The following is a 13,280-nucleotide window of genomic DNA, read 5'->3' on the forward strand; positions in this document are numbered from 1 at the left end:
GTCTTTGGATAGATGTACAGATTGTATATTAGGAATTAGTAAATGCAATCTGCAGCATGAACCCTTCTGTGTCCTCAGGTGATTATTGGCAGTATTTTTGAGGTGATCTGGGCTGCTATTAAACCTGGCGCTTCATTTGGGATCAGCGTCCTGCGGGCTCTGAGGCTGCTCAGGATCTTCAAAGTCACCAAGTGAGTCAGCAGGAATGTTCAGCCTTTGACACTGCTTATGTTATCATATTTCTGAATTTTCATATACACGTGTGTGTGTGTGTGTGTGTGTGTGTGTGTGTGTGTGTGTGTGTGTGTGTGTGTGTGTGTGTGTGTGTGTGTGTGTGTGTGTGTGTGTGTGTGTGTGAAGGTACTGGAACTCTCTGAGGAACCTGGTGGTATCTCTGCTCAACTCCATGAAGTCCATTATCAGCCTGCTGTTCCTCCTCTTCCTCTTCATCGTGGTCTTCGCTCTTCTGGGCATGCAGCTGTTCGGTGGCCAGTGAGTTGTTTGTTTTTTCCGCTCCTGCTGGCAGTTCGAAACAAGTTAAAACACAAATTATTTGAGTGACAAATCACTTTGGTAATGCTGGAAAACAGGCTCAGTCCTGCCAAAGGTTTTGTGGATAAAGAAACCTTTCCTTCCAGAGAAAGTTCAGTTTCCCCAACAGAGTGCCAAATGCTGTGCTACTGGAGGCTGATTATTCAGCAGTAAAAGTCAGCCCACAGTTTCTCTATAGGAGGCATGAAGTCTTTGAAGGATTCTTATAAACCTGAATACATTGATTTCATTAATATTTAAAGAATAGAGAATATATTAATGTCATATTAACCTTCCGAGGGATCACTCACGGCCACACATACAGCCCCACTGCTGACTCAAAACGTCTCAGTGTTCCCATGAAATATCTAAAAACCAGTACGTCTTCACACTTTGATTAGTTACTTATTGTCATTATTCTTATTCTTATTATTAAAGGGCAATAATAGAAAAACACTTATTCTTATAATAATAATAATAATAATAATACTTAAAATGCAAACCAGAGTTACAAGGTGCAGCACAGGCAGACATTAAAATACCAGGGAGTAAAACCGGACCATGCAGACTAAGACAGTTTTCGTGAAGAGTTAGAATAACATAAATACATCAATAAAATAAAGTACATAAAATAAAAAATCAGCACAGCAGTCAAGAGAAGGCTCTAGGTAGGATAAAGCAAAGTGTTCAGTAATGCCTTAAAAGAGGACAAAGACTGAGCTGATCTGAGATCCTCTGAGAGGAGAGGAAAGGGTCTGCCCTTATAAATAACTCTTAAGACGATCAAAACAACACCGCACAGCTTCCAACACCTGCGGACTAAAAGAGAGACTTGTGTTCAAAAACACTCCAAGCTCTTTGGCCTCTTCTTTAACACGGATCGATACAGACCCAACCCGGACAAAAAAGCCACTGATTTCATGTCTTGAGTTGGAAGGAGTGATTATAATGATTGTGGTCTCTGAGTCACTCAGACTTAGAAAGTGTTTGTGGAAGTCAGAGGGTAAACTCTTGCTATGTTGTTTTATTTTCTTCATGAATACAGCAAGTCATTTCTTTAAAAAAAATTAAAACGAGAACCACGAGGAGCTTATGTGAAGTGCTTTAGGCTTTTATAAACAGGGTGTCACTAGCTGTGCACACCATCTTCCCCAAGGCTTGTAGAAATGCTTAGCCAAATGTTTAATTTGGTGACAAGAATAAAAAAAAGTGAAAACGAAAAATATATTTTATTAAATGTAACTCATCAGTTTGTTTGACAAGACTCTCTCTTTATAACTCTTTAAAGTGAACAGTCTAAAGCATGTGGTGCAAAGTGTATAAGGGCGTGTTCGACCTGCCTTTGCATGTTAGGCGGCACACAGTCTGGGCGTTAAATGTTGGATTAAGTCCCTTGATTATAAGTGGATGTTTGTTTTTGGAGTGACCTGAATCAAACCAATCAGGGTGTCAGCTCTCATTCCCTTTAAAGAGGCAGCTGCACCTGCCTGAAGGTGTGCCACCTGTGCGCCTGACCACACCTCGTTTTAAGACAAACATGCCCTAGGGCGCTCACATTGGCACATGTTCATTTGTTATAGGGCGCTGTGCATAAAAAGGACAGCCGTGTCAGGTGGAAAATAAGAATGACATTCAGGCTGTGCACCAAAACACTTTGCCTCAGGTGTAGTATTATTAGAAAACTCTCACCTCTGTCCAATCACATGCTAGGGTTTCATTGTGTTCATTTGTTGGTTGTATGATGTCAACAAACCTTTGAGCTCAGGCTGGACAGTTTCAGAGGATATGAAGGACTAGAAACTGTCTACCTTGCAATGTTTTTGGTCCCAACAGATTTTTTATTTGTTATCTGTTATTTCATTGCACAAAAAAGTGAATTACTTTCCTATTAACCTGTCTTATGATTTTTATTTATTTATTCAAAGTACAGATAAACAGCCAAAAGAAAATATACTTCATTGACATGTAAAGAAAAATGATAGCAGCCTTTGCAATAAAAAACTTAATAGTCGGAATAAACGTAAGTCAGTCCTACATTTTACAGGGCCCCCCCTTGGACACGCCCCTGAGTGGGACATAGGGTAAATGGTAAATGGACTTGAGCTTGTAAAGCGATTTTTTATTCTACTACTCAAGGCACTTTCACACCACAGGTCACACCTACACATTCACCCACTGATGGCAGAGGTTGTTATGTAAAGTGACCATCAGTTTTATCTAATCCCATTCATACACATGTATACGAAGCAGTGGGAGCAATTCAGGGTCTACCCTGCAAGTGTCTTGTACAGGGACACATCGGACATGTTGCTGCAGGAGCTGGGGATCGAACTCCCAACTTTTCAGTTACATCAACTTCTACAAGCTAGTTTGGTTTAAGAGTAGAGAAAACTCCCCTTCATTAATTAAACAGAACAAAATATATAGTGTATATATATATATCACCTCCTACTATAATGCAGTTTTGCATTTCTTCTTTCTGCGGCCGTCTTTTAATGAGATCTAGACTAAAGACAAAAAAGCTCTCATGGATTTGAAAAAGTCGCAGACAAAGTCTGCTGGCGTTTCGGCCTCCTCTGTCTGAATCCCTCACATTGTGGGGAGATGTAATTAGGTCCCAGTAGACGGACAGAGATACCAAATGTCAGCATTAGCACGACTCGTCCATTTGAGGAGAATACCCGCCATAAGGTCAAACGCACGAGGCACTCAGACGACTCAAATGTAATGGGCATATATGTGTTGAAATGAGTCCAGCAGCCTAATGAAGAAGACGATAAGCCGCAGCAGGTAAAGAAAGACTGAATGTGACTGTGTTTGAAGCTTGATTATGTTCTGTTTGTTTCCTCCCTGCAGGTTTAATTTTGAAGATGAAACGCCGACAACCAACTTTGACACCTTCCCTGCGGCGATTCTCACCGTCTTCCAGGTAAAAGGTCAACCCCATCAAGCTTTGTTTTCCCTGCTCTTCTTGTTCAGCTGAACTGGACTCTGTGTCTCCTGCAGATCCTGACTGGGGAGGACTGGAACGCAGTCATGTACCACGGGATTGAATCGCAGGGGGGCGTCCGCGGGGGGATGTTCTCCTCCATTTATTTCATTGTTCTTACTCTCTTTGGAAACTGTATCCTTTCCCGTTTGATCCTCATTGATTCACCTCTGTGTCTGTCAGGCAGCCTTAAAACTCTCTGAGATTTCACTTTGATTTGAAGAACAGCTGCGATTGTTAACATCGATTCTGTGCTCATCAATCGTTTGATCTTTTTTTTTCCTGAGACCACAAATAACCAGACACACTCCTCAACGTGTTCTTGGCCATTGCTGTCGATAACCTGGCTAATGCCCAGGAGCTCACTAAGGTACAGTGTTTCTTTACAGTCTGAGGTACGCTGGTTTTATAACGCTTTAAAGGAGGCAATAAAAGCAGCGGCACCATTCACCCCAATGGAATCTATCGATAAAAGTCCTTAACCTTAAATCAAATCCCCCATGTTTTTTATTATACCTCCTTTCTTAACAAGACAGTAAATATTTGTAGGATATGAGGATCCTTTGGTTTACAGGTTTCATAACACGGCCTACTTATGAAGAGGGGGGGTTTGGAGTGTAACTGATATAAGACCAGATCAGTAAAAAAGTAATCGTAATGATCGGGAAGGAACATTTCCAGCTGTTAATAGCTCACCATATAATGTTCAGTTTGAAGTCTAAGAGAGTTAAAGTCAGTAAATTAAGGGACACACTGAAGGGAGTAAATGAAAACAACAGGTCAACACTAAAAATCGATGTTTCAAACAGGGATGGTTCTCTCAGTCATTTGTAAAAATAAGAGAAATAAGAATTTGTGTGAGGACATAAATAAAGAAATCTGAAGGACTGGAGAACCAATAATAGTTGATGAGTTAGTTTGTATTCCCTAAACTCCTCTGGTTGCTCTGATCTGGGGCCTGTACTAAGAAGCAGATTTTGGGTTGTTGAGGTAACTTCAGGGTTAACTCTGGGTTTCCAGGACTTTGATGGTCGTTCACTTCTAACTGGGGTAGATCACCATGGTAACTTATACACTTTCCCTGCTCCAGAGCAGGTTACGATCAGCTGCACAGCTTCTTAAAGAGACAGACTCTAGTTTCACATTTCAATATTTATCTTTACAAACATTATATTAGCTAAATGTCACATTAAGAATTGCACTGCTTCCTTTCAGACCCATTCTGTACCTCGCAACATAATTGCAGCTGAATCAGATCTCTTTATCTGTGTGATGGTGAGAGAGGAGGAGGGAGAGAGACCGACAAACACGATCAAAGACAAATGTGTTTTTAGTTCTCATCCTACAACAGAGACGAATCAAAGCACAGAAGCCTTCCACTTTTTGTACATCTAAGAAAATGTTTAAACATACTTATTTCTCTGAGTTATGTTTCCATATTTATTTTTACAAGCCCCACACTGCTCTGCATGTCGGGCTTGCAGCTGAAATAATACGTCCTAAACTACCAGACACACCACATAATGAGAAAATAATTCCTTTAAGAGAAGAAACAGGGGCTGTTATGTCCCTATCTGCTGTGCACTAATGATGATTAAGCAATATTATAAGCCCTCATTTGGGATTTATCTTCCTGCATGTGTCACTGCAGCTGTGTTGATTTGAGCTGGATTACGTGTTTAACTTCTTCATATCATAGTTTGCTCTGAGTTTGGGAAATATGACGAGCTGCTGACAGCAGACATGTTCGTGTTTATAATTCTTCTCATGATGCTAACTCTGCTCATTTTGTGTAGCTGTGCTCATACAAACTGATCGGATTGATAACCAGCTTTGCGTGACCGTTTAGCGTCTCCTTTAGGAGGGATTAGTAAAGCCACATCACTGAACGATACCCCCCGGAATGTGGAGCTTGCTTCATAGTACAGGCCTCTGCAGGGAGTTCTATACAGATGATGTTGCTGTGATTATGGATGAAAAAATACATTCTGGATCTGCTAGATAAAGGTCACACTGAAGCAGCTTAAAGGTCACAGCCTTTAACAGGCGCATGTACTGTGTGTGTATATCTGTATGTATGTTATTGCACACACTGTCCAGGATGAAGAGGAGCAGGAGGAGGCCATCAATAAGAAACTTGCAATGCAAAAGGCCAAGGAGGTAAAGGAGGTCAGCCCCCTGTCGGCGGCAAACATTTCCATCACAGCGTAAGTCCACCTCTTCTTTGATGTTCTGTTCGTCTCGCTCTGCGCACACACACATGCATGCGCACACTCCAAGAAGACACACAGTGAACTCAATCAGTCAATAAACTCGTCTCTGCAGAATTTTACTATTCAATCTTCTCCTTTCCAACGAGTCAAAAGAGCTCTTCGTGGAAGAATCATATTCAGAAAGTCAATGCAGATATAAAGGAGGGATGGAACACGTCCTGACCTACGTCTTCTTACCTGCATGTAATTCCCAACTCTCTCTCTCTCTCTCTCTCTCTGATTCCTCACTCTATCCACTGTCATCTCTAATAAAGGCAAAAAAAAGAGTCCAAAAATAAATCTAAAAGAAGACATTTTATGAGCACATTTTATGCTCATAAATGAGTCTGTATAAGAAAATATATATTTAAAGTTAGTTGATGAAAAGCATATAAGTTATAATGTAAAGTTATGACCAGTAATACATTTATTTATTTAAGAATACATAAAAATACAAAATTAAAGAAGATTTTCATAATTATGTGGCTGAAATAAATGATGTATTAGAAATATAGAGAATTAAATCTCTTTATAAATGAACACATGAATGTGACAATAAATGAAAAAGCTAAATACTCTAAATATTTTGTATACAGTTACTCATATGTTTATTTTCTCACTCTTTTGATGGTCTTTTTAATTAATCCCCATGATCCTCATTCTCCAGTGCCAAGATTTGGTCTCTGCCTGAAGTACAAAGTAACTCGTGCCAAAAACAACAGAGAAATAAAACTGATAAGAGGAAAGGATTCAAAACAGACACACACAGAACAATTCAATATAATTACATTTTAAAAGAGGAGCATTTCATAGCTGAGGGTATTAATGTATAAACATAGTTATTCATCCCTTATTTATTGATTTAAATAATAATAATAATACTTTGTTTGTGGAGCACTTTTCAAGACCGGTGAACAATGTGCTTAACAGAAGTAATTTAAAAAAAGACGATAACAATAAAAGATACATAAACAGCAGAAATTCAGTCATACAGGTGAAACAAAAAGACAAATGAAAGTAAAAACATTAAAACAGAGGCAAGTCTTTAAAAACAAGTTTTAAGGCTTTAAAAGCAGAAACAGAGTCAGCTGAACGGATGGAAAGTGGAAGACTGTTCCACAGCCGAGGTGCCCTGACTGAAAAGGTCCTCTACCTTGACTCAGGTATTATGAGCAGGCATAAGGCAGCCGATCTCAGAGGTCTGCTTGGGCAGTAGGGAGTTAAATACCCAGTGAAATATTCGGGTGCAAGGCCATGTAGGGCTTTGTAAGCTGTCAGTCAAATTTCTAAAAGAGATTGGCATCAAGTGCAGTGAAGCTAAAACAGGGGTGGTGTGAGAGGTGCGATTTGTTCTTGTGAGGAGTCTGGCTGCAGAGTTCTGTCCAGTCTAAATACTGGAATACAAATTTGTTCACAAAAATTAACAACCTTATCTGAGTCGTTTTGCGATAAAATATTATGACTGTTTGTGGTTAAAAAATGAGACGACGAACACGTCTTGTTTAAAGAATAATATGACATTTCAGAGTCGATGTCCAATTTAAAGATTAAGTTTATCCTAACTCACTCAGTTTGATCTTCTGTCTAAAAAATGAACATGTGAGAAATATGACAGACGTTTCCTATGTGATCACCACACACAGAACTTCTTTTAAGTGATGTGATAGATATTAAAAGCTCTGTTGATAAGCCAGTATGTCCATGAGATACCTTTTTATTTATAATATACAACACATTAGAACTCAAGACGACTCACATACCTCCGGTCGATCCTTTATTCATGGTTGAAAAGAAATTAAACAAAAATCATTTTCACACCAACACAGAAAAAATGATTTGTAGTGCAAATAGCTGACTATTCATGCGGATGATTATTATTCTGATTTCTCACTAGGATTTTGTGTATATTGTTTTATTCTTGTTTCAAATGCTTTCATGATTAAAAATCAGTGTGGAAAAACGGACCCAGATGGGTCAAAATAGCCGTGCTGCAGGACTGGGATTAAATGACCCAGTGCCAAGGGAGTGTTGAGACTCAGTGAACTCTAACAGAGGGTTAAAATGACCCCTCTGTAGTGGGTCAGGATGCTTGCTATTTTGACCTCCTCTGGGTCCATTTTGAACCCGGTGATTTTGAGTGAACACTGCTCTTAATTGATTTGTTTCATATTTGTTGTCCTGTTGTTTGTTATGTACCCATTTGTGTTATTTTGCAGTTTCTCTGAAGGTTAAGTATTTATGAGTTTGTTAAACACAAAAATTCAAGCGCTGCTCTGGAAGCAGAAACAATCTCATTGGTGGAGCTGAACCTCAGTGGGTGGAGTCAAAACGGCATTCCCATTTCTTTGGGTCAAACTTTTTTTAATTTAAATTTTGAAACAAATTTAACATTTTGTCCGTCGTCCTGCTCTTCAAAGTTGTACTCATAATACGTTTTCAGTGAACAGATTCATGTGTAGTGTGAAAAAAGTGTCTGGTTTAATGACAACTTGACAGTTTTGAAGGCTTAATATGCAAGTTCTGAATGATAATAAATCAAAAATCAAATACACCCTTCGTCTATATATAGTGGAATAATGACCTCTTAAATAGAGTGAAGTGAAAGTCCCTCTAGGTTTATTGTTCTGAGCTCTGTGTTTACAGCCTTTCCGTCACTGCGGCTCAAACATGTGTTTTTTTTACTTTAACCGCTCCCTCTCTTACCGAGGAGGGGGAGAGAAACAGCCCCGCCCACTCAGGGATTCTGTTTCTAGGGGTTTAATGATGGAGTGTCGTAGCAATGGTACAACCGTCAATCATTGCATTTCCACACCAAGCGCCACGGTCCGTCTTCGGAGCGTGCCTCCATGCTGCAGGCACGCGTCAAGCTATTCTGTCTGTCAAGCTGGACAGAATAGATCTACCCGGAAAGGAAGTCAGACAAAGAGATGCACAGAGCGTTCAGGCAATTTCAAAATAAAACCCAATGTACAGACTCATGGTCGTATTTTTCATTACTTTATCAACATTACATCAAAACAGGCCCTGAACGAACAACACATCAACCTCAGAATGACAAAGCAACAAGTTGTTTGCGCGTTCTTTTCTTTATTCTCGCAATCTTGTAGCTCTCGTGGGATGTGTGTCGACTGATCATGGCTGCGCTCCACTTCTAGAAATGGATCAAGTGGGTCAAGGCGCACGGCGTCGGACAGAGCAAAGCCGTGGCACTGACGGAACGTGACACGCACATTTGGGTATTTGGAAATTGGGTTAGTTGGTTAATGGCCTATTAGATATGAAGAATAAGGTGCTGACAAAAAGCATTTAATAATGACTAATAAGCAGCTACTTAATGGTATATATTGTGGCCTTAATATAAAGCGTTACCATGAAGTTGATTGTTCACAGAAACACAGAAAGCCACTCTGCCATTGTTAAACCACTAAGAAAATATTAGACACTTTTTTTAAATCAAAACGTGCTCTGAAGTTCTTCCGATAGACTCAACAATATTGATGAAATAGCAGCAAAGTGTAACTGTGTAGCCACATAAACTGACGTTTAGATGCCTCCAACAAACACAGGTTTATTTCAGCTCCACCCTTGACATTTTTCTTGTGTCAAAAGCAAAAAAATAAAAAACTTTTTTTAAAATCCTCTAAAATGAGTGACAGTGACATCGGGTTCGTTCATAGATTGCAGTGAAATCCTACTCGCTCCTTTCTGGGCTCTAACAGTTTTTCCCTCTCTCATTTTAACTTTAAAAAATGAACAAATTGTGACTTTGGCGATCCATATGTCCCTGATGGTCGTGACATTTACTTCCTGTTTCAGTCTCAGTCTTGTGTTTCTGAGCTTTGACTGCCCATTGCATTGAGATGTGATGGGAGGCTGACGGACTCCAGAGAAGGAATCGAAATGTCAAACTTGTGTCCGACTGTTTTCTCTGACTTCATCCTTTATGATGTTCCCCCTCCCCCATTTTTGTTTTGTTGCATGTGCAGTTTTCTAACACGCAGTCGAGGTAACGCGCACTCTAGCAGCTCATCCATCTGCAGCGTTAACTCACTGTGAGTTATAACCTCTCTGTTACAATTTTAAATCCTTCCATCACCTTTCTCTCGCCGCTCTTCTTCTGCTGCTGCCAAACCCCCCCCCCCCGTCATCATCGTACCACTCCTCTGTGTGAATTGTCCGAAATGATCATGACAGTTCCTCGGACCGTCTCATCGAGCTGCATGTTTGTTCCAGTATTTCTGTTCCTGTGTTTTGATTTCAAATGTTTTCACTGTGATCAATTCGTACCATGAGTGTTTGTATCTGTGATTTTCTGACCATCTGTGATCCACAACCTTCTGTCAGAGAATGATTTGTGTTCAGTAACTGCACCTTCTCCTCAGATAACATGTTTCATACTGTATTTGAACTGAATGTATATCTGCAGCTGTGATTCGTTTCTTCAGAAGCCCTGAGAGTTAAAAAAAAAAAAAAAAAAAAAGCTAAAAATGTCTGCTGATCCATTTTCTATGTCTGATTAAAACGCTTTCTCTCCTGTGATCAGGCCGGAAAATCCCCCCTTTGTATTCTAAAAAAATATTCTTCTTTTTTATTTGATGGAAAAGTTTTTGGTAACCAGTTGTAAACAAAATAAATATTTTTCTTTAATTATATTAAATATTCTTCTTTATTTGTGTTACAATGTCACATATTGAGACATTTGATTTAGCACTTCAACCTCTTGTTGCCTTAGTCATTAGTACAAGTTAGAATAACATAAATATGATCCAGTTGAAGGCCAAAAATCTATGAAGTTAAATTAAAAATGCTAAAGTGTTATTAAGTCAGAAACACAATAGAGACAACACAACTTCCATCAGACCTAGAAATGGGATGGTAATCTTTTTATCTCACTCGGCTCTCAGGGCTTCCGTAATTTTCCGAATCTGATTTTAAACCTTTGTTGTATCATAACTGCCTAATAGTTTGACATGTGTAAAGTCTGATATAGATTCATGTTGTCAGAAGAAACCACTGGGTGTAGAGCTGAGAGCAACAGACAGAGTAGAGAGTCGAACGTATTTTAAAACAAACACATTACTGGTTTTGTTCTTGTTATTGACTTTTGTTATAAGTAAGAAACATAGAGAATAATGCAATCAGTGTTTCAAAATGTCATTCATTTATTGTGAAAATCTTTCATACAAGAAAAACCACACAAAAAGAAGTCATTTCTCATCAAAGCCATACGACTCCATTAACAAAAACTGTGATCTTTGAGCATGGGGATTCGCTGGACAACCATTGTCTCAATCTTACCTAAATAATCTTACCTCTGCAGCATTGGTCAATGTTTTTGTGTGAAAGGAGTCTGGTGGCTTTGACAACAACCATGCAATAACTGTTTCCATTATAACTAACTCTCTCTCAAAAAGGATCTCTCTGTAGGGATCATTTTTGCCATGATATTAGACTCTAAGAATAACAATCTGAGCCTGTCAGAGACTAAAACAAACCTATTTTACCTGTAAAGTGTCAAATACTAGAGAAACTCCCATGTGACACTAAGACAACCAAATGCTAACCAGAGTTAGCTTATTGCTACTGTTACTACCTCTTCTGTATTATGCAGGTTTGTTGTCAGCAGGCATGAGAGGGTTTATCTATAAAAGGTCTCAAATCAGATCTTACCAACACTCTCCAGCTAGAAATCATTTAAAGGCACATTTCTGCTCTAACTGCTGCAAGATAGGAAGAGAGGTTTTTTTCAGTTCAGTTTAGTTTATTAGTTTATTTGAATCAGGGACGGTGTACAAAATAGTTTTAGTCTCAGTAGAGAAAATATGCTTTGTACCAGATTAAGCTAGTTTCCATTTGTAGTCCCTGGGCAGATGATGGCAACAGTAAAATACATAAAAACATTGGCATAAAAATGTATTTTCCTGTTTTTGAATGAAGTTCGAATACCAGGAATATAAAAACATCATCATAGCTCACCTGAGATTAAAAGTCTGTTTGAAGATGCAGTTTTTACACTCTACACTGAGGCCAAGGTTAAAAACAGGATCAATAATAATGTTTGCTGTAGTGCTGCTGCTCCACACTGGATGGATGCTCTGAATATAGAATGAAGTATCAGATTCACACAGCACATAAACCGTTAAGAAGAAGCAAACGCAGAGGATGTAGTAATGTCTAACTGTGCTTCTCTGGGTAGTATGAGTGAGATGTCTCAGTGTGGGAAAGCTAAAGATCATGATCGTGTTATCGGGTTTCAGTATTTGAACCCATCATTTCTCTTCTTTATCTCAGCAAACACACTTTGATTTTGTCTTTATTATATTTTGGCTTCCCTACTTTACATGCTCCCCCCCAAGCGTTGGTTTCATGAAGCTTTTTTGCCACCTCCGTGCTTCTGTCTGTAACAAGTTTCTGTCCTTTTTGAATTTCCTTCTCTCTTTCTGTTTGTTTCAATGTTGCTTCCTTTATGTGTTTGTAGGAGTTATGTCTGCACCCCCGTCCATCACTACCTGAGGTAAACCCAACCGCCTTATAGCAAGGTGGTCATATCTGTAATGAAACATACACTATCATGTTCCTCCATAGAGACATTTTCAACCATGTTACTAAGCTTTTCTCCTCATTCAACAATCCGGTGTCATGTCTTCTTTCCACCTTTAAGTCAGAGTTTGTAAAGAGAGTAGTGCAGTACATGTATGTGTGTTGTACATTTGTATCATATAAACAGTGCAAGCTGCAGGATAGAGGAGCTATGAGAACATTAAAAATAAATTTGACAACTTCCTTCTCCATATTAATTCTGCATTAAGACTTGGCATTGTAACAAGAGTCTGACACGTGGAATTTGTGAGACTGATGCCAATTTTAGAGGGAAAAGAAAGTTCACCAGCTACTGATATGGCAGCTTGTACAGAGAATATTTTAGCAGGAAGGAAAACAGACCTTTTTTTAAATTGTTTTATGCACAGATTTTGCACCAATATGACTTTGTAAAGACACTAAGGAGGTTACTTTCTGAAAAGTATCACCTCCTAAAAATGTGAAAATTAGATACATTGTCAAGCAACTTTAGTGTGGTTTCACCTTCTCAGCTCAGCTATGATGTTCTGCTACATGTGATGCCGCCATTTTTAAATCACCCAAAACAATGTTTTCTGCACTGTGTCTCTAAAAGAAGTTTACATATCAACCCATGTCAGAAAAACCACCACACCTACATCTTATTATCTTGAATGGGTATAACTGCCTGATAAAATGAGTCAGGCTCTTACATTTAATTTCCCTTGATTAAATCATCGGAGGAGTTAGCACTGTTTAAGATCAGTTTCAAATCTGCATGCATCCTGCCTTTTTAAAGAGCTGTATAACAGACAGATACTGACAGACTAAACAACATGTCTAAGCATGGTGATGTTTGGCCATGCTTTGTGTTTGCTCGTCCATATTCATGGATGAGCTCTCTCTACAGCAGACTGTGATAAATGGACCCAGTGTCAAAGTATGACCAA

General features: G+C 39.0%; 1 protein-coding gene across 1 annotated transcript in view; it reads left to right on the forward strand.

Annotated features, from left to right (window-relative positions):
• cacna1ba (calcium channel, voltage-dependent, N type, alpha 1B subunit, a) overlaps nt 1-13,280 on the forward strand; it is a 180,362-nt gene that overhangs the window by 112,994 nt on the left and 54,088 nt on the right. The window contains exons 13-19 of the mRNA XM_065963302.1: nt 79-191; nt 361-492; nt 3,388-3,460; nt 3,538-3,655; nt 3,823-3,890; nt 5,621-5,727; nt 12,251-12,286. Coding sequence (XP_065819374.1) covers nt 79-191; nt 361-492; nt 3,388-3,460; nt 3,538-3,655; nt 3,823-3,890; nt 5,621-5,727; nt 12,251-12,286 — 647 coding nt within the window. The remainder of the gene's footprint in view (nt 1-78; nt 192-360; nt 493-3,387; nt 3,461-3,537; nt 3,656-3,822; nt 3,891-5,620; nt 5,728-12,250; nt 12,287-13,280) is intronic.

Source organism: Labrus bergylta, chromosome 2, assembly GCF_963930695.1.
Source record: "Labrus bergylta chromosome 2, fLabBer1.1, whole genome shotgun sequence".
Lineage (NCBI taxonomy): Eukaryota > Metazoa > Chordata > Actinopteri > Labriformes > Labridae > Labrus > Labrus bergylta.